Source organism: Pseudomyrmex gracilis, unplaced genomic scaffold (genome assembly GCF_002006095.1).
Source record: "Pseudomyrmex gracilis isolate BER0280 unplaced genomic scaffold, ASM200609v1 scaffold_30, whole genome shotgun sequence".
Lineage (NCBI taxonomy): Eukaryota > Metazoa > Arthropoda > Insecta > Hymenoptera > Formicidae > Pseudomyrmex > Pseudomyrmex gracilis.
This window is the reverse complement of record NW_018020614.1, coordinates 1,070,263-1,097,315: the sequence shown is the minus strand read 5'-3', so window position 1 is coordinate 1,097,315 and position 27,053 is coordinate 1,070,263. Positions and strand designations below refer to the sequence as shown.

Below are 27,053 nucleotides of genomic sequence, written 5' to 3'. Positions count from 1 at the left end.
TATCTCGCGTTTATTGCGCGCAATGTTGTCTCGCGATGAAAACTGACGTAGATGAACGTACGTCGTTTCGGGACCAGCGGAAACTAGAAAACCAGCATACGCTACGAAGTTTATATCTGCATAGTGGAGTCATATGACATCCGGAGATCAAGGTCCGCTTTAATTGGCACTATCATCGTCACCAACGAAGTAATCATTAAAAAAAATTTTTGCGCGAAAATGCGAAAGATAACCACTCATTAAAGCGTGCAATTTGCTAACGAAACCTTGGATAAAGTTTAATATAACTTATCACAACTTGCAGCAGAACTAAGGATAACGTTTTTATTTCGCTTCGCTCTATTATCAAGGAAATGTATGTATATATAAAGAACGGTGTGTGTACGCGTATGATAGTATTTAAAAATAATATACATATATAGTGGATTTACTAATTATTTGCATTAATTATTTAAAGAGTCCTTATTAAGTAATTATGTAAAGTCCACATTAAGGATCTCGTTTCGCAATATCAATATTCTTCACGTAATATACAAGCAAGATGCAAATTATAGTTCGACAAGTCATTAACAAGAGAAATATAGTTGTGTGAATCAACACTGTGTTGCAATGTAATATATATTAAAGAACATGCAATTTCCAATAATGAAACTCTACCTTCATTCGTGTTTATTCGCGCATCATTCATGCGCGCGAATTCAACGTCGTCTTCGGGGGAAGAATCTGCGCGTGCGCGGTGGCGCTGGCGTCGCTAGGAAGATTCCTTAGCGCGGCTCGTCGTTTGGGAACACTGTGGCGGTCGCGCGAGTCGCAGTAGTCAAACAATGATCGAGTCGGTAGGTCGTGTGGGTCGCGTTTGAAGGAGAGAGAGAGAGAGAAAGAACTCTCAAAACCCGGTGTTGTGTACATTCTCCTCAACGATAATTGCTCGCGTAATGAAGTTGACGGTGCGCAGCGGGTTCGTGTAACGCGATCGTCGTGTTCGATATAGCGCGTCGTGTCTCCGCCGTTATAACGTTTGTTTTCCGCGGCAGAGAGGAAGGATGGCGGTGGAACCTCGTGTGACCGGGAACGCGAAGCCCCTGGTGCCGCTGTTCACGAAGGCTTCCGACTGCGTCAACACCAGCTGCTACTGGTGAGTAGGTTTTGTTCATTGTTTTCTTTGCACGTTCGGCAGCGCACGGATTTCTTTCATTTCGCGGTCGGCACGGCGCGGCTGCCCCCGAGGCGTCGATCGATCCGCAGACAAATAAACGCGCCGTATTGCGGCATGCACCCGTACTCCGGATCGATACGGAGGTTGCGGAGATGCGGACTGTCGAGGCGAGCGCGGCCATTTTTGCAGCATGCACGCGGCGCGCGATTCGAAATATATACAATGTTTTTTTTTGGTTTTAATACGCGCGGGCTGCGTCGCATTCGTCGAAAATTCTGGAATCATGTTGTTGTGTTCAATTAACGATTATGGTATAAGATCCGGATAATAACTGATTGATTTGTGCAAGTTTTCTTCACGTATCGCGCACTGTGACTTGACAATTAAAAAATATATAATACAAAATAATTTAAATAACACACAAAGCTTCTTAAAATTCAACAATGACGAAATGTCATTCTTTATGCATTTCATTGAATTATTAATGATGCATTTAATGCATGTGTAAATATCGCAATGATAATTTATTATTGATACAAAGTGCATTTGTTACATTTATGACAACATGAGTAAGGTAATTTTACAGACCGTAATAAAAATCACGTACCACTGCTCGTTCGCTGGCTGGAATTTTTGCGAAATATATTAAGTTCGTTCTTTTCGTTTACTCCAATCGGCACGCGTTTATTCATTCGCGCTTATGCGCCGCTTAAGTGGCGCGAATATACGAGCCCTCTTTTATTGCAATTAATAATGCATGCGATAGATAAAATGCGCACGGCACGAGGGCGGCACGCGAGAAACGGCGGTTGAAACCGCACGAACTCGTTCGGAGAGAGATTGATTTCCTTTTTTTTTTTTCCCTCGTCTCTTTATAATTGCGAAGGACACGTAGCGGTTCGCTCGGAAAACTGGACTAATCGCTCTGAGCTTTTTTCGTTATTTCGTGTGTAATCGTAACCTCCCGATCTAACAGCGCACCGTGTTGTTTATTATCAAGATTTATAATTTGTATTTTCAAATGTACTTCATGCTTAATTTATTTTAAGTACGTTACTTCGCAAAAAAAAAAAAAAAAAAACAACTGCGCGTATTCAGTTGCAACGATTGTTGTTTCAACCGAACATGTTAATCCAATTTAAAACGCACGTTAAACGTCACTTCGGTCTGTTTATTTTGCGTCGAGGACACTCCGCTCTCGAGCAATGCGCTTCGCCCATTTCCGCTTGTGTACACATATGTACGTTCACGCGCACTTTACGTTACAATTTTGCAAATTTGTATTAAGTATACGCAGAGAAAACACATTCTCGATGTTTTTCTCAAACGTGCGTTTCTCGATCGAGAATTAAAAACGACACGGTACGTGTGTACCCTAATTTCAGCGAGGAGAACGTGTGGAAGCTGTGTCAGGATGTGGCGACTAGACATCCGTCGGAGCTGCAACACTGTCACGTATGTTTCGTGAGCAACCCCCGACGAAGCGTGCCCCTTTGGCGTCAGCGCGCGGGAAAGGACGAGGACAAACTGGTCGTGTGGGTTAGTAAACTTGGCGGCGGGACTAATTAATTTAAAAAGGAGAGCGCACGCCGTGATACACAATTCTCCAATTTGTGGTGGTCTCTTCCGCCGTTCGATAAGTTTTACGAAAAATTTCTCGTTATCCCGCGTTTATCCCGCAGGACTATCACGCTATACTCATCTACGCGCCCGACGAGAGAGCGGTGGTGTACGATTTGGAGAGCTCCCTGCCGTTTCCCACGCATTTCTGGAAATACGCGACCGAAACCTTCAGGTCGGACGAGGCACTGCGACCTGAATACCATAGGAGGTTCCGCCTGGTGCCCGCTAGCGTCTACCTGCAACAGTTCGCGTCCAGTCGGCATCACATGAAGCGCAAGGACGGCACATGGATCAAGACGCCACCGGATTATCCGCCGATCTCGACACCGAGTACGTAGAGGATCACGACCTTCCTTAGATCAAGAAAACTCTTCTCCCGAAACACACCACGACTCCTTGAAAATCATCTCCTTCATTCCCACCTTCTAGATTCTTCTAACATCTCTCTCGTCCTTCGCTCATCTGTAATTGTCCATAGTTTTGCGCTATGATGTTTGAAACAGCACGTATATGTTGTGTATGTACATTTTGTTGATATTTATTTATATCGGTTGTGCATTTCGAACTTTTCAGCATGCAAGGATAATCTCGACTCGTTCATCAATATGGAACCAGGCACCGGACTAGGCGTTGTAATGAGTCTGAAGCAATTAGTCAATCGGTTTTATAGGCCAAATGTCAACACGCAGGCACCGACGCCGCCTCAGCCGCAGGCCACAGCGACTTAATTTTCACGTGTTGACGTATACATACGCACGCGCTTCGATTTAAAAAGCTCTTTGGGAAATCAATGTGCATGGCCTAAGGGAATTCAGTTTGGTGTGCACGCGCGCACCTAAACGTGGGCTAAAACAAAAAAAAAAAAAAATATATAATATTCGATCGAAATTTGATAATAAAGTTAGTTAAATCGCTGTCGACTCTACGGCGGAATTTCGAGTTTTAAATAAAAAAAACACAAAAATCGTTGCAATTGTATTTTCACGTCGGAGCGATTGACAGTTCCGCTCGAACAGAGAGCTGGAACCGAGAGCTGATTTTCTAGAAAGAAAATTTTAAATGCGTTATCGCGTTGTGATGTTTCTGTTAGAGGTTGGTCACATCGTGAATTGATATTTTAAGATCTCTGAGTTTCGTGTTCACACTTTTCTCAACTACTTTCTTTATTTTGCTATTCCGTAATTTGTAAAGAAATGAATTTAAAAAAAAAATAATAATAATAACATTTGAGTAAGAACCGACGATGAACGAACAAGCAAAGAATGTCGCGATGCACAAATGTTAAATAATTTGTACGTTTCTCGCGAACAATTTATATATACACACATCCCGGTTCCAGAGATAAAAAGCTTTTGCGAAAAAAAAACCTCATAATTTACTCACAAATCAAAAACCTACGTAATATCGATAAACAAGAAAACACTCGCACTTTTTCGCAACGTTGTGTAATAAAAATTATACGAGATTGAATGTTTTCACTCTCGAAATCAGATGGAAAAATTCAGCTTGTCGCGCACGAAGAACGATTCTGCTGAGCTGCTTTCTGAAATACTCTCGATAAGTGCTTGTACACCGTGTATATTAATGGACTCCATCGACAAAAGAAATCCATTTTCTCTTTTCTTCGCCTCATTCGCGACATTTGTATATCCGGAGAGAGAAGTGTTCTGACTCTCTCTCTATCTCTCTCTTTCTCTTTCTCTCTCTTTCTCTCTTTTTTTCTTTCTCCGCGCGCAAATATCATTCGATCATGTTCTGAGCTCGAGTCGTGTTTTATAATAAGTACTTTCATCTTTCTATCTCTCTCTTTCTCTCCTCTCTTTCTCTCTCTTCATGCCATAAAGTGATCTTTCTCACGGCTTTGCTCTGTCTCAGTGGTGTTATTATAATTATTGTGTCAAAGACTGATGTATTTACACACAGAGAGTTATCCGACTTACATAGAGATCCCTTTGTCTATCGGCGCGTGTGCGAGGCGCGCGCGCAGAGACACAGTTTAAAAAACGCTTGTAATTACTGTGCGATCGATGTAATAAGGTCAAGAACTTAAAAATCTCTGCGACGTGTGTAATGGTAAAAAAAAAAAAAAAAAAAAAAAATTACTTACGATTATTGTAATTCTTGTGATACTTTACACTTTCTACTTTTGAATACCTACCTACGCTATACTCAAAAAACTGTTTGTACTGTAAAACGTCGATTCTTAAAAAGAGATACGTGATTCGCTTGTTGAGCGGCTTCCCTATGTATAATAATTGGCGTGTTGCTTTTTGGCCAAATTGAATTGAATGCAAAAATCGGTTTTACGCGACCAATTGTTAACATCGAAGAACCCGCTGACTTCAACGAACATTACGTTGCTTCTAGTGGTGATAGGAATGAGTTTTACAACGAAGATTTTCAATTCTTTATCTCTCCCCCTCTTTGACGAGTGTGAAACCGAAACGTTCGCCATTGTTTTACGCTCGCTCTCTTATATTCTCGTTAATTTAGTTTTTACCTTCGACAGTATTATGAAAATAATGACGTCAATCAAACGTCCTTGTACCTGCGTTGGCTCTTAATGGCCATTTCTTCCTTCGTTTTGATTTGATTCTATAACTCGGACCTCCTCTTTTTTATTCATCTTTCTATAATGTAAATTAGGGAAATAAGTGAATTGTGTTCTATCAATTTTACCGCGTTACAATACACTCCAATTACCTTCCATGTATATTTTATGTGTGTATGTGTGTAAAAGACGTCGAATAATTTATTGAATTTACTGTGTGTTTGTGTTGTTTTTATATTTAATTAGCAAGTCTTTCTTGTGCGCGGAGCGATTAATTCTTTGTGATTCAAGTGCGTGCGGTTCGAATTGCGAGTAAACAAACAATATAACATTTAAATGGTACACGGAGCGGCCTTCGCGTGCCTATCGGGAGAAGTCAATTAGTTCGTGTGAGAAATGGGCGTGAAGTACTCGGATCTCTGTGATTGAGCATGATGCCGCAACCTTGATGAACGCAAAGGGTTAAATCACGCGTATGTGTGTGTGTGTGTGTATGTGTGTTACGTTCTACGCACATTATCAAAGATGCGAGGCGACCTTGAACGTGTTGAAGCTTTTGCGCGTCGCGAACTTGCAAGCCTTCACGTATATGTTTACATTATTGAACGTAACGATGTATGTATGTGTGTGTGTGTGTGTGTATGCGGAGCGTCGTTTCTTCTTGTACGATGTCTATTTTAAATTAATTTGATCGAAAGAACGCAAACGGGGAAGTTTATCAACAAGCAATTAATTATCGAGCTATCGACTCGCCGCGAACTGACACGCGGCGATATTATTGCGCAGGTGGAGGAATCCCCACCGGCCGCGCGGGCCGATAGATTTTTAAGAGTTTGTCCACTCTTTGCCTTCCAAAAAAAAAAGTCTCTCACTAGTTCACTCTAAACCTTTCTCATTGACACACACACATGTTTACCTCCGATTCGCATGTAATCATGTTACTAACGAACTGTGTACGTAACTGTATTGTAAAGCGAAGGAGTCTAATGCCGTTTCGACGTGTGTTTTAGTCACCGAAAATCGCTTTAGTATTAAAATTCGTATATTTACGAATACAGCAGTCTCTAAGACGGGAAGAGAAGCAGATTTTCTCTTAGATGAAAAAAAAGAAAATGGAGCGCGCGCGCGCAACGCGCGTGGGAAATTCGGGACCGATCTATTTCTTAGCGAATAATCTCTCTCGAGGAACCTTATCAAAAACTAAAAAAAAAAAAAAGTAAAAAAAATACCGAAAAAAAGATTCTCTTTATCGTTCAGACAAGATATTGCTAATTATATCAGAGCAGAATTATTACGGTTATTACGATATATATATATATATATTGTATACACATATACATATATATCAATATTTCATATTTATTATACGGATATATTGTAATTATATTGTATCTCTCGATTTCGATACATCGATAAGAGTATAGTCGGGAAAGAAATGTTAACTTATACAATGTTTTATATATATAAATATATATATATATATTTGTCGGCGTTCGGTGACATATTCTCTTACCATTGTCATTTACGACCTGTATACGCCCAGACTTAAAACAAAAAACAAAAAAATACAAAAAAAAAAAAATAAGTCTATTGCCACGTTTTCGCATATTTGCAGAGAGTCATGAGAAACTTTATGATCTTCTCCTTTCGAATATATGATGGGTTATTATAATAAATGGATTGCACTCCGTTCGTCTCAGCTTTGAATTTTACGTATAATACTTTTTCAGAGCATTTTTCTCTTCTACAATCCCGTCCCCGTATCCCGAACATTAATTATTAACCCTTTCGCCTTAACACGAAAAAGAATATAATTTACTAAAGATACTTCAATTATTAAAGTGGCACAAATGAAAAATTTATGTATACAATTATATGAAAGTTAATGTATTATATTAAATATATTTAAAGCTTCAATATGGCGACAGGGTTAAATTTGAAAAAAGTTAATGTTTAAATATTTAGAGAGAAGAAGTTTAAATATTTGAGATCACACTAATTAAATAGTGCTTATTTAAAAATTCATGAAATGAAATGTACTTTTATATTAAGCTTAAAAGACGGAATATATTTAATAGTATTAAAAGCATACAATCAATATTCATCGTTTGATTAATAAAATTTCAATTACGAGGTTATTCATACTTATAAATTTTTTGCGAGTAAAACTATCGATATACGAATATTGTGTAAGCCCAACTCTAACACAAAAAGGAAATAGAATCGTACAAAGAAAGGATCAATCGGGACTTGTTGGTAGTAAAAAAAAGACATTATCTTCTTTAAAAAATATATATTTTAATATTTTACGCACGCAACATATTAAAAATAACTCAATATAACAGTCTGTAACGTATTTGTAATGTACAATTTGTGTTTTGTTCAGAGAGACAAAAGTGTTATAAATTTATGATAGAGAAACAAATTACATAGATCCTGAGAACAATTTGTTTTTTTGTGAATATATTACCGGTAATGTATTTGTTGTAATAACAACGTAAATTTGCCGTCAATATGCAACATATACATATATAATCAGAAATATTACACGCGCGTTCATGGCACAGTTATACACATATACATATTTATACTTACATATAATAAATTACATAAATTTATTTATATATTTATTCTATAGTTTGTAAATTAAAATTTATATAAAATTACAAATTAGATTTTATTTCAAATTACATAATAATTAATAGATATTTTTGCAATTTTTCGAATTCGTTAAAAAAACAATTGGTTTGTTTTTTTTATCGAGATAAAAGATATTTGAATGTCTAATTTTCAATTTATAACATTTGAATCAAATGTAATATTTGATCTTGACCTTGACGGCACAAAGACAAGGCTTCTCAGGATTATTCTCGTCTTTGTTCCCTGTGAATGATTTTTTTCTACGCATTTGCTAACCCGTTCGTGAAGGCTTAACTTCGCGTTCTCGGTATCGTAATTAAATTATCAAGGTAATCGCTTATGCATACACGCTATAATTAATATAGAATCGAGCTGAAGAAGATGCCTGGTTTCTTTTTTTTCGCTTTTTTTGTACATAACTCATTACAAACAGATAAGACGAACAACGGCGACGATAATAATCGGCGTTTATACAAAATTTCTGTGTGTGTTAGAGATTTTCATTATGATTTTACATACTCTGTACGTGCTTTATACGTATTAGAACATAATTCAAAACGAGAAATAATCATGTCTTATAAATGGTCGTTTATAAGATAAGGTAAAAAATTTTTTATTCCCAAATTTATATTTTATTAATTGATGATTGTGTAGAAAAATCGAAGTACGCGAAGTTCATGACATTTCTGTTACTTTTATTTATCGAATCGAAACTTCAGTTTGTATAATTACTTGATCTCTTAGGCAGCTTCGTTTGACATCACATTAATATTTACAGGATGCGATCGAAACGTTTCTTTCTCCGAAACGAGATCATTTAATGACCATTTTGGAGAAGTAATTTGTACCATGTAAACATTTCATCTTTTGGTAAACTCGACGGTGTGTTATTGTCTACAGAAGACGAATTCTACTTTTGTATCAGCAACTTTTATAGCTACTTGCACATTTTTTTTTGCGTCCGCTGAGTTTTCGAACATTCTCAAAGATTTGATTCTGCGCGACATGCACGATCTCTAAGAATTAGCAATTAAAAATTAATTAGGAAAACGTGTACACACATAGTGTGACGAACTCCCGTGGACGACAAAGAATCAACTACGTACATAGTAATTGACGATTCTGAACAAGACGGCGATCATCGTCGAAAGAATGCTAACATAACATTCGACGAAAGCCTCGACACGGCAAAGATTTTCGAAGATCTTGTCGTTTAACGTAGTGAAACGACAGTCTCTGCGGCAAACGTCTCATCTTTACCGAAGAAATTGCTAATTTATTTCCGGATTTTACGATGAATCGGACACAAGATCGTCTATTCGAACGTCAACAGAAGATCCTCTCCCTCCAGTCTCATCCCCAGAGTGATGTCTAGACTCTTGATCTTTCCCGCTTTGGGCGCTTGAACCACCATCTCCATCTTCATAGCGGACAACACGATCAAGGGCGCGCCTTTTTCCACTGTATCGCCCACTTTCACCCTGATGTCGATTACCTCGCCGGGCATCGGCGCTCCCAGCTGATTGGCGTCACCCTTCGCCGCTTTCGGATGTACGTGAAGCTCCTGCACAGAAAACGGGACGATTCGTTTCGCACTCAGAGAGATCGAAATTGACTTGAAACTATTTAGCAACAATATTAAACTACTTTTATAATTTTATTTTAATTGGCAATTTACGTTTTAACGTCAATTTATCGTTTAACTTCAAAATTTTACTTTAATCGAAGTTTAATTAAAGCATCAATCTAACGATAACTACGTTTAAGAAAGTTCGCAAGTCACATTTACCTTAACGGCTTCTTTGTCTTTGATGAATACGGATCTCAATTGGCCGTTCATCTCGAAGAACACCTCTCGCTCGCCATTTTTCGTGAGATCCTCGGCAACCGCAAGAGTCTTGATGGCAAGAGTCTTACCCTTCTCGATTGTCACGTCGAACACCTCGCCCACTTTCGGTCCCGTGAGGAAGATTTTAGTCTCCAGTTTATCCACCGGACCGTATCTCTCCTTGAAACTCAAGTAGTCCTTTGTTACTTGAAGATAGAGCGCGGCCGACATGACGTCCTTTTCGGATACGTGAGGATGAGATTCTTGCAGCTCCTTCTTCAGAGCGGGGAAGTCGAGCGGTGCCAGACTCGCGCCTGGTCTGCCCTGAATGCGCGGTATGTCCTTGAGAACCTTCGATCTAGATAAATAATAAATGAATAAAAAGAAAAATTTGATGTAAAATTAATTATTGAAGAATAATAATTTTCGATATTATTACGATACATTAAGTTGAAAAAATCTTACCTGAGAGGCTCGGGGAAACCTCCGTGAGGCTCGCCGATAGCGCCTTGAAGAAACTCGACCACGGACTTCGGGAACGACAATTCCTCGGCCTTCTTCAGAACGTCGTCGGCGGTCAACTTGTTCTGAACCATGAACTGCGCCAGATCACCGACCACTTTGGAACTGGGCGTGACTTTGATGATGTCACCGAGCAGGAGATTAGCCTCTCTGTATGCCTTCTTCACGTCCTCGAAGAACTCGCCCAGACCGAGCGAGTAGGCCTGGAATTGCAGATTCGTGTATTGGCCGCCGGGGATCTCGTTGAGGTAAACGTCGGCGTTTCCGGACTTCATCGTTGTCGTGCACTCGAACGGCGCGTAGAGCGTTCTCGTCTGTTCCCAGTACGCGGAGTATTCGGAAATGTCGGGAAGATCCAGCTTTGTGTCCAGATCCGTTCCTGAATAGATTAGAAATTGTTTTAACTTTATCGCGTCAACATGAGGATATATATGGACACGGTTTGATAAGATATAATAAAGTTTCTTAACTGTTTCAATTGCTGTGGGGGGAATCGTTCACAGCTTTTTTATTGGACTCGACTTAATTAAACCGACAACGCCATCAAGCGGAAACAATACATATTGTATATTTCTACCATGTAAACTCGGTTCCTTTGACCAGTCCGTAAACAAAAAAATTATTTTTCTCAATCGTAATCGGAAAGATTATATTGAATAAGTTTTGCGATAAAAAATTGTTTTTTTAACATCAGTATCGAAACTCAATTGTGTAAACGTGAAATAAACATTGAAAAATACCTTGAAGAGAAGCCACGACAGCTCCCATAGAAGGCTGACTGGTCATGCCAGACATACTGTCGACGGCGACGTCCACCACGTCGGCTCCGCTCTTCGCGCACGCCAACATGGACGCCACTCCGGCACCGGCGGTATCGTGCGTGTGAATATGAAGAGGCACGTCCGGATGTCTCTGTCTGATCGCGTCGATCAGCATCTCGGCCGCTTTCGGTTTCAGCAAACCGGCCATGTCCTTGATCGCGAGGACGTGGGTGCCCGCTTTGACTAGCTCGTCCGCCAGATCGGTGTAATACTTCAGATTGTACTTGGTGCGATTCGGATCGCTCACGTCGCCCGTGTAGGAAATCGCCGCTTCGACGATACCTCCGGCCTTTCCAGCGGCTTCCATACCTGTAAAAAAGAAATTCGCGCTCGACGATGTGAAGAAGCGCGAAGAAACATTCGAAACTCACCGACGATAAGATTCGGCAGGTAATTCAACGAGTCGAACACCCGGAAGATGTCCATGCCGGTCTTCACGGCTAGTTCGCAGAACTTGAAGACAACGTTGTCGGGATAGTTGGTGTAGCCGACGGCGTTCGCGCCTCTTAGCAGCATTTGGAACGGGATATTCGGGATGGCCTTGCGCATATCCTCGAGTCTTTCCCACGGACACTCGTGGAGAAATCTCAAAGCCACATCAAAAGTTGCGCCGCCCCAGTTCTCTAGCGAGTAAAGATTGTTGAATTTGTGAGCGACGAAGGGAGAGATCATCAGGAGATCGTGCGATCGCACGCGAGTTGCAAGAAGAGATTGGTGAGCGTCGCGGAACGTGGTGTCCATCAAGAGGAGACCTTTGTGTTGTCTAACAGCCTTGGCGAAGGCTTCCGGTCCCTGTTCCTTGTAAATGCGACGGAATCCTGCCGGAGGATCCAAAATTCCTGAAAATTAACGCAGGAAAAATTGATTAAATGATTTTTTGAAAAGGTAGGTAATGTTATGTATATTTGACACGTGCTTGTTGTTAATAGGCGTGTGAAGAGAAATGTTTGTAGAAAGCGATGATTTACCAACATTTAATATGTGATTAAAAGTGAACAAAAGCATTAAGAACTGACAAGATAGTTGTTACGTCATATAAAGTAAATTATAAACAATAGAGTAAATATAAACAATAGAGTTACTTATAGTTATTAAAATTTAAAAAGTATTTTAATGTAAACAAATTTATTCAGAAGCACTCAAGTAATTTTATATTATCTATAACATATGTGTATAACGATATATTATTATCAGTTTAACAGCATATTCATTATAAAACTTTTATTTATTGCTGCCGTACAGAGCGGATTAATTATAAATAATCGCATTAGAGAAAATATCGAAAAATACGGATAACGATTTATACAATTATTTAGAATTGCTATTTTATTTGTTTTTCGTATTCGAGTGTTTTGTTCTTTTTTTTGTAGAAAGTAATTTGGATGAAAAATAAAACGTTTTTTTATCAAATTAAATTTATTCCGCGCCGTGATTAATTTAATTTTATTTTAATTTTCGATATTTAATCTTTTATCTACAAATTTGGACAAACATTGTGTTCAATTAGAGTTTTTTTAAAAAAGAAGAAAGTAGAATCATGGTTATATTGCATTTTTTCTTAATATTCTTTTTTTTATGTGAAAAAAATAGTTATTATTAACTTGATTAGTTAGCATTTCTCAACGACTGTTATTGAAATTTTTTAATGAAAAATTTATTATTCTTAAAAATAACACAAAAGGAATAACTTAATCGATTGAGTCTCGAATTCATCATCCCTTTTCACTAGAAAAAATATAAATCAGCCCAATTCTGACGAAACAATTTTGTCGAACATACCGTCGGTACATGTACTTCACTAAAAAAATACAAATTATTCTAATTTTGACAAAACAGTCTTTTCAAACACACTTAGTGTGCATACTTTACTGAAAAAATACAAATTGGTCAAATTTTGATGAACAATCTGAAAATATAGTCACAAATATGTAAAATATTTCTCTGTTACCATACTGTACCATATTCTACTCGACTTCGCGATGTGTACAGCACTAAAAAACTGTTAACGTAACATAAAATAATAAAGAAGCAAGATATATAATATTGTGTGTAATCATACCTGGTGTGTCAGGATCATTGGTGTCTTCGGCAGCTGCAAGCTTAGCAAAGTCTAAAAAAAAATTGTCAAACAAAAAATAAAAGCATGCGATAAACAAGTATATGTGTTGACGACAAGGAAATTAATGTCTAAAAAACAAAAATAAAGTCGAAAAGACACTATGAGAAAATTCGACGAGAAGAAAACTTTCGGAAAATTTTTTCCGGAAGTGCGTTTTTTTCGAATGGAATTTTATCCCATTTGCGAACGCACCTCAATTTTGTTATTGGATTTATCCCATTAGAGATGCATTGTTTAATTGCGTCGTACAAGATATCGAATTATTGAGTTATTCTAATTAACGAGAATACGAAACAGCATGCGTTGTAATTATTGTTGGTTTATACTTGTTACGTACGGACGAGATAAGTAGAAACGTGTGAATATATGGTTCGTGAGTCAATTTGCGAATTCGCGTGGTGTGCGTTGCTAGCTTAGTGCGACGTGTTACGGTAATTAATTTTGAGAGAAAAAGATACATAAAACCACACAAGAAAACGGCAAAGAATTGCAGAAAGAAAAAAAAATACAACATAAAGAATCGTGTTTAGTCGAGTGTTTCTGGAGAGATAGAGAGTTTCTGTAAAGCCTGCAAAGAAGCAGAAAGAAGGTGTCGACGAACAAAAAGGATGTTTACTACTTTTCCTCTGAAAAGAAAACAACTAATTTCTTTCATCAATCGTCTCGTTTTCTGTCTTCTAAAATGTCGCTAAAAAGATTCTGAAAAAATAGCGTTACGTTTGTTCTATATATATTTTTTTTTTTTTTTCAGAATTAGTACGTGTCAGTGTTAGTGTAATCGATTAGAGAATTAGTAGACATCCTATTCACGTGTAAAAAAATAATAATAAAAACCAAGACAAAATTATAAGGTCCCTGATTTGCTGACCCACGCAAAAGCACATCCTCTAAGTACGTCTCTGATTTAATTTTGAGATAATATATAGATATAGAACGTCAAAAAATTTCATATAGGATTTGATTATGTTGAATTTTGTAAATTTTGTAAATTCACAAGAAAACGAAAATTTAGATGAATCCTGCATTGTCGAGAAGCAACGTCACTCGGACGTTGATTGAAAATTTTACGAAAATCCTTATTTGTTCTCAATACACACCCCCGAGATTATTGTGTTACTCGTGTACGTATGTAATCGATGATACCTAAAGCGATCTGAGGAATATGCGGTTTAATGTCCGCCGGTTTAAGCTGAGTGGCCAACGGCGTGCTCGGGCCGTTCACCAGAACCGAGCCGATGTAATTGAGCAGCTTCTGCGCTCGATTCTGGCTCGGTTGGAACCGGAAGAGCTGCGGGTTCTCGTCGATGAAGTACGTATCGACGACGCCGTTGAGGAACTTCTGATTCTCGAGGACGTTCAGCAGGAAGGGAATGTTCGTCTTTACACCGCGCACGCGAAACTCGCGGAGCGCCCGGTTCATCTTCGCGCAGGACGCTTGAAGATCGCTTGCGTGCGCAATTACCTGAAGAAGATGCGCGAAAGTAAATAAAAACGTTCCTGCGGAACGTAATTAGTTATCTCGGTGTGCGGCTCGGATGTCTCCGATTAATATCTCACCTTGACGAGAAGCGAGTCGTAGTACGGCGAGATAATGGCACCGGCGAAGGCGGAAGCTCCGTCCAACCGAATACCCATACCTTCGCCCGAACGGAAGACCTCTATTCTTCCGGTATCCGGTTGGAAGTTCTTCGCCGGATCCTCCGTCGTCACTCGGCACTGGATCGCGAATCCCTGAGGTACGATCTTCTCCTGCGTCATGCCGAGCTCCGGGAGCGTCATGCCTTCGGCGATGCGAATTTGAGACTGCACGAGATCGATTCTGAAAGAAAAAAGACGATGCAACAATAGACAATAATTTTGTTCACAGGACAATCCAAAGATTTTATACTTTTATATTTTCTTGATAGGATATTTTTTTATTTTTAAAGTTGTTCTCATTACCCGGTTATTTCCTCGGTCACCGTGTGCTCGACCTGCAGCCTGGCGTTCACCTCAATGAAGTAGAAATTCCCGGATTCGTCGGCCAGGAATTCAACCGTGCCGGCGTTCGCGTAGCCGACGTGCTTCGCCAACTTGACCGCGTATTCGGTCATTTTCTCGCGTATCTTAGACGACAGTGACGGAGCTGGCGCAATCTCGACTACCTGGGAAAGAAATCGTGCAAAGAAATCGCTCGAATTAACAATGAAAACTATTACCGCGCAAGCATCTTTTAATATTAACCGCGCAAAAAAAACTCTTCTGCCTAATAATTTCAGAAAACACGCTGCTGTATTTTACAGGGATTAAATATAATTATAATTTGCGAACTCTCTCTCTACTTCATTATATGCAATTGTGAAACATTGCGTAACTATATTTAATTTCGGACAAAGCTAAGGTTCTCGGCTTTTATCCTTGTAGAAGCGAGGCAAAAAATTCACCGTCTGCGTTCGCATAGAATTAGAAAAAATTGCTGCGTTATATCACCTTGATGAGCTGAATAATAATTTTTCACGACACATTGCGCAATAATTCGCACATATATATATTTCTTCTTTGTTCTTCAGTCTCGTTCAAATCGAGAATTATAACGAAGAAGAAAGCGCGACGAAAGTTAACGTTTCGACAGCGCGTATAAATGTTGTTTACGCGCTAAATTACAATCGAGAAATATGAATACCTTTTGATGACGCCTCTGCACGGAGCAGTCGCGCTCGTACAAGTGCACGACATTGCCGGCGTGATCTCCGAGCAATTGGACCTCGATGTGGCGCGGCCTCTCGATGAACTTCTCGATGAACATCGCGCCGTTTCCGAAAGCGGCCGCCGCTTCGGAAGACGCGCGATCGAACATCTCGCGAACTTCTTCCATTTGCCTCACGACTCTCATACCTGATAAAATAAAAAAGAAAAACATCGTTGACGTAACGATCTTTTATAATTGAACGAAAAACAGCGGTCGAAAGCTGCAATTTGCGACTCGTGATTTCTTTTTTTTTTTTTTTTTTTTTTTTTTTTTTTTTTTTTTTTTTTTTTTAATATGTTTTTACATAATGCGTTTAACTGAACCTATTACGACGGTCGAAAAATCATGTGCGCAATCGTTTCTTCTTCGGACTGGAAACGCAAATCCATCCGTGACTTTATCGCTCGACGAGTCGTAAACGTGCGTTGCGCGCAAATAGTTTTCGCATTGTTCGATGATAACGAATAAACGATGTTTTTTTCCGTTTCTGCATACGTTCCGGAAGAAACGCGTCTCTTTGTTTACGTAATTTACGAACACAGTTCCTCAACGGTTACGGTGAGTTATGATATTTTACGCGTTCGCTTTTCGCGGAGTTGCGCTCAAAACTCGCGTTCAAACTGCATATTTAACTACGTAGTTTTTTCCGCGAGTTTTTGTAAATTTTGAATTTTCAAAATATCTTGTTTGCGAGAAAAATTTCACGAGACGCAATCTCCTCCGCATTCCAGAATATTCCATCGCTTGATATTCCAACCCTATACCTCGTCCTCCACCCCCGTAAGCAGCCTTGAAGATAACCGGAAGACCGTGCTTCATGCAGAATTCCATCGCTTCGTCGGACGTCGTCACCGGTCCGTCGGTTCCCGGCACAATCGGCACCCCCGCTTCTATGGCGGCTTGTCTGGCGGCGACCTGTCAATCGAATAAATAACACGCTATCGTCCGTTCCGGAATAGAGAGAAATTCCGTTTCGATCGGAGAAAATATATCTCCGCAGGATATCGAGCAAGATATTCTGCGTGTATGTAAAATTTCTGCAAAAAGTGCGGCTAATCGCCGAGGGAAACAAACATCGTGCGTGGATCTATAAGAGAAGAAACTTTAGTTGCGAGGTTTTAACCTTGTCGCCCATCTGCTGAACAACTTTGGGACTGGGACCGATGAATCTGATGCCGGCGTCGGTCACCGCTTGGGCGAAATCCGATCTCTCGGAGAGAAACCCGTAGCCGGGATGTATCGCGTCAACGTCGTTCTCCTTCGCTATCCGTATGATTTCCGGAATGTTCAGGTACGCCTGAACGGGAGGTAAGCCCTTGCCCACTAGATATCCCTCGTCCGCTTTCTGTCGATGCATCTGCATCTTATCCTGCTCCGAGTAGATCGCCACGGAGCGAATGCCGAGCTCCGTGCACGCGCGGAACACGCGAATGGCGATCTCTCCTGCGAAATGTTGTCAAATATTCAATGTTGAATTTATTTGCAAATTTATATAAATTAGTTATCATTTGTTTGCGTAGATAAAATCGTGTCGGGTTTTTAAACGTCGATGCATTTCAAAACGCGTATTGATTTTCAAGTTTAATTATAAGATAACGACACAAAAGTGAAAGGAATTCTCAATGTTACGCGAAGTTTCGAAAATTTATGGAGATTACGAATGTAACACTGACACGCATCGTGAGATTAAAATGCTTGCGAGTCTCTAAATCAAAATGTTTCAGATGTTGATTAACGGCGCAACCTTGCTCCACTAAAAATAAACGAGTCATCGATGATGCTCATTAATTCATTGACCGACTAAATATCGACAGCTTTGGAAAACGCGTTATTTCTTTCGTTTATCCATTAATAGCAAGGTTGCAATTCCTAACAATTTAAAGCAATATGTCATCTTTGCGTCGGTAAAAGTAGTATACGCGGCGTTATCAGAAATCCGTGCTCGCACGTGCTCCGTATTCGAGTTACCGTGCGAGATAAGTGTATTTTTACATTCAATTTAATACACACTTAACAACAAGAAGTTTGCTCGATTAAAAACAAATAAGATGAGACAAAACGAGAATAGTTTTAAATATATTTTAAGTAAAATTAAAGAGAGGGAAAGGGAATCAAATTTTATATAGTCCGCAAATAAATCTCTCGTGAAGAAAACTTTGGAAGCTTATTTGTGAGAAAAAACTCTCTTCAAAAATTATATCTTTAAAAGACAGAGTAATTGAAAAAAATTACTGGGACTTGATTTTTGTTACCTCGATTGGCGACGAGAACGCTCCTGATCGGCTTGAACTCCACATCGGTGCTGAAGCTGCTCGTGGCGATCTTCCATATTCGCAATGCAGTTTTGTGTTTGCACAACGCTCGGTGCGCGCGCATGGAATGCATTTTGCCGGTCGCTTTGTGCGTCTACGCGTTCGCGATTTCACGATATTATTATTCACTATTTCGATGTTCCGTTTTTTCGATTGGCACGCGTGTGACACAATTGACACTTGTTCTCACAAAAAAACTAGACTAACTCTATTCGAAACTATATTATAAGGCCGTTTAAATATTTGACTAGTGTTTTAAAGCTATCTTCTCACGTGCGCGCGCGTGACTGCTCTTCTCGTTTGCAAGCTTGAAAACAAATCTTCGTCGCGATACGCGATAACAGCTTCTTCAGTAGTAATCGCTAGGTGAAGTTTCCAGTGTTTATATATATATATACATATCGGGCACTTAAAGACACACGTTTATTGCGGCCTCTGAAGTATCATTGAAAAAAAAAAAAAGATGCGACCGCTCTTCTTATCGTTGCGCCGGAGAAACTGTTTCAGAAACAGAACAAACACACAAATTAATTTTGTTTTCTTAAATAATATTTTTTCTCTTGCTATATAAAATATTTTTTATCGCATATTTCTGTTGATGCGATTGATCACGTAATGATAACGATTATATGTTGGTGTTTTTTTTCCTAGAGATAAACATATTTATTAATGAGATATCTAAGAGTTTTAATTTTTATAGTTGCTTTTCTGGAGATTTTTTCGTAGACAAAAATTGTTTGAACTAAACGAGCAATCGCGAAAATTCGATACACGTATCGCAATATCTGCCATAACACACTTGTCCTCCAAATTGGCTCATTGACACGTCGTGACTGGCATTGAGTAATGCCGCACCGCGAGGGAGTTGTGACATTATACATTTGAATTACAGAGTATCATAATTCAGTTTTACCGCGCAATATGATATGATACGTCTTTATTGACTTCTGCTTTTGGAACATCAATCAGCCACCGTCGCAACACGATACTGTCACGTGCGGTATTTCCACGTAACATACGTGAAATGAAGCAAATGCGCAGCAGTTGCGCGGGTTTCGATCGCAAGTCGAACTTCCATCGCGAGGAATAATATAATCGCGCAATCTCGAAACTTTACGTCATCGGGAACGTATTGCGCGAAACACGTATTGAGAATAAATCACAATTGTTCGTATCGGCAATGACCGGGCAATAAATCCGGAGAGTAATGAAAATGGTCATTGATAAAAAAAAATATTTCCGATATCTTCGACGACTTGACGCGCGATGCTTATCGCGCGTTCACGTTCCATTCAAGAGCAAATATTCGATAAAGAAATTTTGATGTAGGGAAGATGCACAAAGAAACAAGAAGAAGTATGTCGAAAAGTTTGATACGGACATTTGATCGTATCAAAATAAAAGAGTTTTATCGGTCGATCGATCTAAGCGCATTTCCTAATGCGTTTAAAAGTCACCGCGATAGTTAAGCTCGCTGTGCGGCGACACGATCAATGATGTCAACGACCATTCTCAAGAAGTCAATTTAATATTAAAATAGAGAACGGGGTGGACGCACGATCGAGCAGAGAGCTGTTCTACTGGAAATCGGAAAAAAGAAAAATATGTGTGATAAACAAACACGAGCAATTAACGCAAAGATGTAATCACTCTGGCATTTTAATTTTTTACTTGCTAATTGCATTTATTTCTGCGACAGTGAAAAATGAATATAAAGAGACTGTGGCTTCGTTCTTTCCTAAGCGCGTTTTAGCTTTCCATGTTATTAAATTGCTTTAGCCGAAGTATAAAAATATCGTAAAAATCGATTTGCATTTTTTATTGCGGTATACTTTGCAGAGAGATCTTCTTAGAATAGCGTCTGACAAGTTTGCGCAAAGATGTTATATTATTAGAGGCGGACACCGAGAAGACGATTTACACGCGACGCATGTTATGTACTCGCAATAATTATAAACGAAGAAAAGTCATCTTCTGAATCCGTCGACCGTACTCGCTGCGAAATGAAAAACCGGATTTGCAATTGTGAGTTGATGATAGTTTACTGTATATTATAACTCAGCGCACCGAGTGAATCACACGTAAGTAATTACGCGATCGAGTCGAAGAAGAAAAATTGTCACGTTGACGCGACATTTCTGTGCCGCGCGAATATATTTTTCTTTTCGATAACATCAGTGATTCACATATCGATCAAATTACACGAACGATAACAAGAGAAAAAAAACAAATACGCGCGACACGTTTTTGTGACACTTGTATCGTCGGAAAGTCGCTGACATACGATCGCGGAGACTACGCTATATCGACTTAACAAAGTCTATTCATGTACTGATTGCTTTTCGTAATTGTGTAACACCTTTACGTCGTAAAAGCCGGGGTTGTCGACGAGTTCGCACAATTAATGCAAATTATCGCGTTGTATCTATTCGCGGTCGCAAACGGATGAGAATTTTGCATTCGGGGCGCACAAAGTTGTTATCGCGATAACTGACAATGAGATATAACCTCGGGGAATTCCGAATCCGAATACGTGTGTATATTATGTGACGAAAATAGAATAATGTCCCGGTATTGTGTCAACTATATAAATTAGCAACGCTATAAATCAGGATTTTATCATTCTATATAGTGGTGTAATATAGTCACGATTTCGTTCGTTGCTTCACAGTTGCTAAAACAACAAATCTCTCTCATTCACGTGAGTTGTGTGCCAGAATAATAATAACAAGATGTCTTTATTCGGCACATAATGCTGTGCGAATGATAATGAGATACAAAAATAAGAGAAAAACGCGTACGCGATGTGCGAAACACAATAAATAATATAAATGAATATAAATATTCGATGAATGTTTTAAGAGAGACAAATTGTGCGCAAAGATTTGCATGAATTAAAACTACAATCCGATTCGAATCTCCTATCTACGACATCGCGATATTATCGCGCGTGCTGTCGCACGATCGAAATTTCGAAATTTTATCACTAAAGTGAAAATATTTCAAAGGTCCGCGTTTTCGGTCGGCTTCAAAGGTCTTTTAGCAAGATCTTTGTTCCGTAACAAATACAACGTAACAAATCTCGATCGATCTCGAAGACTTCGATCGGCGCGGAAAAAATTATTCCGTCTGATGTCGATTACGAAATCCGTCAGACGTTCACGGCGCTAATCGCGTGAACTATTCACCCCCGTCGTTCGCATATAACGCGTCTTCAATTAATTACTTTTCCAGTATCAACGCGTCGCAAATGATAGGATGTCACACCACTGTGTTCTTTTCTCAAAATCTGAAAACACACGTGATCGTAGTCATCCGTGCATCTCGCGTGAGATGTGCGCGTTACATTTCTGTGATGATAAGGAATTATACGGTATCGCTATTACGTATTTACAACAAAATTTCCTTTGGAATATCAACGTCGCAAAATGTCACAGTACTTTTCTTTTGAAAACTAACACTCGCGTGAGACGTGCGCTGCATTGCTGATAAGAGAGAGAGAGAGAGAGAAAAAGAGAAAATACGGTTATAATTAAGTATTTAAACTCAACAAAATGGGACACAACGTGCGAACGCACGAGACATGATGTACATACAAGAGAAGTAAAAAATTAAATGTTAATAGAGAGAGAAAGAGAGAAAAACACAATAAATGTCCGTGACGCGAATTGAGAAAATATATTTTATACAACAGAAAAAATATACCGTATGACGGAGAATTGAAAAAAAAAAATTGTATTAATATCTCTAAAAATATAAAAAAAAAACTTCCGTGATGATAGTCCGACGCGGAAAATTGATAAAATATCTTCTCAGAATTTTTCGAACCGGAATAACATTGAGAGCGATTTTGTTTGCCGTGTGTTATCGCGTAGGATGAGTTACAATTGACGTAAATCACATTTCGCCGTGTCTATGGTGTAATGACTGTTGTGGTCACTTGTCGCGCGAAACCGACCTTGCGGCTTAATTAACATGCGCGGTTGAATAATAAACGACACATAAGATATAGAACGAGAATATCAAAGTGCATTTTAGATTTTCACTGATTTTCAAAGTAATAGCTCGCACGCAATTATTCTTAAAATAAATAAATAAATATATATATATATATTCATTGCGGAGTTCATTTTTATATACATTTACAGTTTGCTCGGTTTTCAATCGCGCTGTAATTACACGGCAATTTAATCAGGAAAAGACGGCGAGAGAGAGAGATCTGCGACCGGCTTCATTTTCGCCAATTACTCCGTCAAAAGCTCGAACGCGAGATAGTAATGGGGCTTCTGTGTAATTGCCATCTCTCTATCGTGAAAAGGGTTTCTCACACTTCTCGATTGTATCGATCGCTCTCTTCGGGACTTTATCATTCGCGCGAATATTGCGGGTTTAAATCAAACGGATTCGGATAATTCAAAAATTGATTGATCAGTGATAAGATAATAATTGTTAATCTATTTGCGCAAGAGCGATAATTATGCCTGTTCGTGATTTGTTGCGACCGTTGTTGCATCATTCGAGGACATTCACTTAATGTCTCTTGAGGATGTGAATGCGCATATGTATATAAGCTTTCGAGTATCGATCTCGCGGGAGGAAATAGCAGCGCCGTGGCGTCAGAAACAGCTGATTCGCCGTACGAGAGAGAGTTTATAAACATCAAAAAACAAAAACCATTTTTTTACGTTCAAAAACACAATCTAAAAAGCGGAACTAATAGAACGTTTATTAAGATTATTTGTTGAATAAAACTTAAAATTAAAATCAAAGATTGTTTTGTCGATTATAAGCAAAAATAAAGTTAATAATAAAATAATGATCAATCGTATGTCGTAAAATAACGGAGAAATGTGTTTTGAAAGGAAATAAATTCAAACTCTCATGGAAAGAAATATGATACACAATGTAATATAATTGCAGCGTTGACGAGAAGGTCGCAAAAATTAAAAATAGAACACGCCGCAGAAAGAACCATTAGAGTTCATTGGCGTCATTTCTTGGCAACTGCGAAAAGAACGATTATATCAGGAGTGGGTCAATGTGTGACTAGAGCTGTATCGATCTCTCGCGATGACAGCGCGCAGAATCTGCCGAAAAGCTGGTTTATCTTTGTCATTTATCAGCGACCAAGCAGATTTATCGCAAAAAACTTCGTTGACATCAATCGCGAAACATGAAAATCGCGATTCTGTGTTCGTTTTCTACTCTCGTTCTGAATAAACAGTCAGTACGTGTGACAAATGTAGCGAATGTATGAAAGAGAAAAATTAGTAAAATAATAGAAAAGAAGAAAAGAAATTATAAAAGTAGAAAGAAGTTTTTTTTATGCAAAGAAAGCTACATTTTTTGGAAAATTGTTCTTATTTCAGATTTTTGATTAAAAAATAAGTTATTGAATATTAAACGTAATTTTTTAATAATTATAGTTTTAAATAGTGTTTTTAATAATAAAACTTCAATTACCTAATTTTCTGTATGAAAAACTTTGAGACAGACAAAAGTCGACAGATATGTACGAACGAGAGGACGTTGTCTCCAGTATTGTACGCGGAGGGGAAAACGAGATGAGATACAAAAAAAAAAAAAAAATATCAGCAATTAGCGCGACACACTGCGCAAAGTGTTGTCCGCAGCTCGCACACGCTGCGTCAGTCGTGCGCGCGCGCGAACAATCCTCGAAATTAACCGCGATGAAGGTTACGCGGTCACTTACGGATAAGCGCCCGATAGTCTCGGTCACCTGAGTCATCGATCGCGATCGTTAATTAATGAAGAGTAAAAAATTACTGCCTTTTACAAAAGATAAACAGTATTTTCTAAAGAATCCGAAATTTAACACACGTCGAAGTCTTCTTCCAACTTCTTCGCAATGTTTCTTTTAATTTTAACTTTTTATAGTAACATCAATTAATTATATAATTATGTAGTTTTTTTTATTACTTATATATAACGTATATAATTTTCTCATAAATACACTAGAATGTTATATCTCTTTTTTGTAGTTTTGTTGTTCTTGTATTTAATAATAAGTAATTAATGTAATTATAATGTTAATCAACAATAGGTGGTTAATGTAATTATAATTGTCTCTTTTTTCTTCTTTTAACTACTTTTTTAACTACTTTTTTCTCCTTTTATTGAATACAATGCGAGTAATTTCGCAGCTTTTATCAGGAAGCAAAAAAAAAAAAGTCTTATTCAAATAAAAACAGGTTATGCAAATTACATCGTCTGAGCACAACACCCATTCTCGGCCAGTATCGTACGGTTTGTGCATGTCTTAAGAGATGATTCTTTCGAGAAATTATGTATATTTATACGTATATTTTCAAATTTTGTTTCTCTCTTTTTTTTCATTTTTAAACAACAATATCTTTATCCTTGAAACGATAAGAATATCCGTTCCGGTTATTATTTCTTCACGCTAACTCGTTATATCGAAAGAGAAACGTACGATGTGAAGTGTCATATCGAAGAGAGCCGACTTTTGACCCCGGTATTATTATGAGAAGCGAGTTGTGTATATGCAAAGATTTGTCGCAATTTGCTGCGTACAACAAACTTCTGCGCTTCATTGTTAACACACTTGCGCAAACACACATGTGCGTGACATAACTCTCAGTAACGTAAAGCACCTACGTACTTTCGAAAAATTGATTTTCCAAATTAACGTTTTCCTTAAAATGATTTATCTTTATATATATATGTGAAAATTCAACATTTCCTCCCGAATAAAGTGTTTTTCAAATCCGACTGTGAAGATGCGCATCCAATCGAGAGAGTTACGAAATATATAAAAACATACAAGTATATGCGCACGTGTGTATATGCGCACACATGTATATATACATAAACGACTAGAGGTGTCTTAAAATTTGACAACACGAATAACAAGCTGAACAATTTCCTTTCTTTCTCTCTCTCTCATTAATTATAAAAAAAAAAAAATATTAATCTCCTGAAAAATCTAAAACCAGAAAGTACGACAAAAATAATCCCAAGACAGAAAATACGAGATTTATTTTGTTTGGATCAAAGTCCGACTCACGATGACTGATAAATCCTACAACAGAAATTATGTAAGCAAGAAAATGAAGAAGAGTTACATCTCTCTCTCTCTCTCTCTCCGGTGTGCTCCGATTTCCACAGCAGCGAGAACGAGAACCATCCCCCGTGAAAAATTGATCCAACCAAAGAATAAATTCTCCTCTTTTTTTTTTTTATGAAACAATATATAAGAACGTCGCGCACTTTTGTCTCACATTGCGGAACATCAGTCGCACGGACGAGAGCTCGTCCGAGATTAGGATCGCACTTTCCAATTTCGGTGAAGCGCACGACTGCGAGGTGTCGGTCGAGGTGAATGTGCCGCGCGAGTCCTGTCGGTTTCAGTCAGCAATTGCGTGTAGTGTGTGTACTTACTGTGTCGCACACAGCCGGAGTAAACGAGAGGTACTAGAGGTTTTAGGCCAGACTCCGTCCGGCTGAAGTCTAAGCCGTCACTGAACCGCCTGGCTGGCGCGCGCATTCGCGCGACGACGTCCGCAGAAAATAGTAGCTGCCCCCGATCGGTGGCTAGAGAATCTGCGCGACCGTATCTTCCTCGGCGAGGAGGCTGCTGCCATCTCCTGGTGGAAATGCGCTCGTCAGACTTTTCTAACGAGTTACCCTTCGCGACGACCGATGTGTGTTATCGCCGTCGATTTATCGTGTGCAACAACAACACTTTTCGCCTTCTTTTTTATCAATTTAGCTTTTTTTTTTTATCTCGCGCTTTTGAAACTTCACATCGGAGAGACGTGAAACACACACGTTGGACACGCGGAAAGAGAAGGGAAAGAGGAAAAGTATCAAATGTGAACACAGTGAAGTCCTCGTGAAAAGAATCGACAGGCGAATCGAAAGATTTGGGATGGGATGATTTCGTGCGGCGAAAAAAATTAAAAAAAGTAATTAACAAAAAAAAAACAAAACGTGAATAATCTGTGAAAACGATGCTTCAAAGTTGTCGGATGGATGCAGAATTAAAACAAAAAAAAAACGCGCTGAAAATTGTTTCTCAACTGTTTTTATTCGATTGTATACATTCATAGGCCCTATAAGTAGGCGTGAGCTAGTCCATTCCCAACTTCAATTAACAATTAAATCGTCAATAGTAAACGGACCACGATCGGTAAGCCGCATCGTGATTGTCGAGACGCGTAGAATCGAAGCGTCCCGATATAGGATTACGGGCCGAGTGTCGGGCGCATATGTGCGGCCTGAGGGCGTTATTGATGCTCAGAGAGCCGTTGGATAATGACATTTCATTTGAGCGCGATAGCACGTCTACGTGCTGCGTATATCTCGCGTGTTTCTGCGTGTCACCCGATAAAAATGTTTTCGCTTATCTCTCGTTCGAAGTTCATAAAATTAAAAACTCCGGTTATTTGCGTTCACTTACACTCTCTCGCGCCACACACGCGTCCTCCTCCGGCTTCGACACTTCGAGTCTACGCACGCATAATGTTCGATAATATATGTACACAAAAATTATTTGACCTACCTAAGCTAGTTTAATGCGAGCAGACCGTGTAACGCAAATCCGACGTAATCGCGCGACAAGGTGTGCAGATTCAATTTACTCGATCGGATCAGGATTAGATCTTGGAAACGAAAGTCATCGTATTGATTTCCGATACGCGCACACGTTCCGATTAGCGCATATACACATTTTTTTTTTGTCTTTCAAATTAGAAAACTATCTGTGCGCT

The 27,053-nt window shown here is 38.9% G+C and overlaps 2 protein-coding genes across 5 annotated transcripts; one reads left to right on the top strand and one right to left on the bottom strand.

Moving 5' to 3' along the window:
* The first annotated feature begins 651 nt into the window (after positions 1-651).
* On the top strand, positions 652-6,546 carry LOC109852515 (protein N-terminal glutamine amidohydrolase). Its single transcript, XM_020423729.1, has 4 exons — positions 652-1,135; positions 2,542-2,695; positions 2,839-3,109; positions 3,353-6,546. Exons 1-4 carry the CDS (start codon positions 1,044-1,046, stop codon positions 3,505-3,507), a joined length of 672 nt encoding a protein of 223 aa, XP_020279318.1. The 5' UTR covers positions 652-1,043; the 3' UTR covers positions 3,508-6,546.
* Positions 6,547-8,081: 1,535 nt separating this feature from the next.
* Positions 8,082-25,831, bottom strand: LOC109852467 (pyruvate carboxylase, mitochondrial). Of its 4 annotated transcripts, none has more exons than XM_020423652.1 (14): positions 25,723-25,831; positions 18,241-18,798; positions 17,112-17,431; positions 16,753-16,903; positions 15,923-16,134; positions 15,202-15,404; positions 14,818-15,079; positions 14,404-14,722; positions 13,201-13,251; positions 11,513-11,980; positions 11,061-11,450; positions 10,264-10,699; positions 9,760-10,156; positions 8,082-9,534 (listed from the first exon to the last, which is right to left on the bottom strand). In XM_020423652.1, the coding sequence occupies exons 2-14, from the start codon at positions 18,371-18,373 to the stop codon at positions 9,286-9,288; spliced, it is 3,591 nt and encodes a 1,196-aa protein (XP_020279241.1). In that variant the 5' UTR covers positions 18,374-18,798; positions 25,723-25,831; the 3' UTR covers positions 8,082-9,285. The 4 variants fall into 4 exon arrangements, with proteins under 4 accessions (XP_020279241.1, XP_020279244.1, XP_020279242.1 ...); XM_020423655.1 differs by lacking the exon at positions 25,723-25,831 and adding an exon at positions 25,552-25,704; XM_020423653.1 differs by lacking the exon at positions 25,723-25,831 and adding an exon at positions 25,407-25,538.
* Positions 25,832-27,053: the final 1,222 nt, after the last annotated feature.

What these genes read in the sequence shown, in the direction of transcription:
- LOC109852515 (XM_020423729.1), top strand. Translation starts at nt 1,044, where the DNA reads ATGGCGGTGGAACCTCGTGTGACCGGGAACGCGAAGCCCCTGGTGCCG. An exon ending in GTCAACACCAGCTGCTACTG is followed by an intron (nt 1,136 to 2,541) that starts GTGAGTAGGTTT and finishes CCCTAATTTCAG; the next exon opens with CGAGGAGAACGTGTGGAAGC. An exon ending in TCCGCCGATCTCGACACCGA is followed by an intron (nt 3,110 to 3,352) that starts GTACGTAGAGGA and finishes CGAACTTTTCAG; the next exon opens with CATGCAAGGATAATCTCGAC.
- LOC109852467 (XM_020423652.1), bottom strand. Translation starts at nt 18,373, where the DNA reads ATGCATTCCATGCGCGCGCACCGAGCGTTGTGCAAACACAAAACTGCA. An exon ending in TTCAGCAGATGGGCGACAAG is followed by an intron (nt 16,904 to 17,111) that starts GTTAAAACCTCG and finishes TTCGATTGACAG; the next exon opens with GTCGCCGCCAGACAAGCCGC. An exon ending in TATTCCTCAGATCGCTTTAG is followed by an intron (nt 13,252 to 14,403) that starts GTATCATCGATT and finishes ATTTTTTTTTAG; the next exon opens with ACTTTGCTAAGCTTGCAGCT.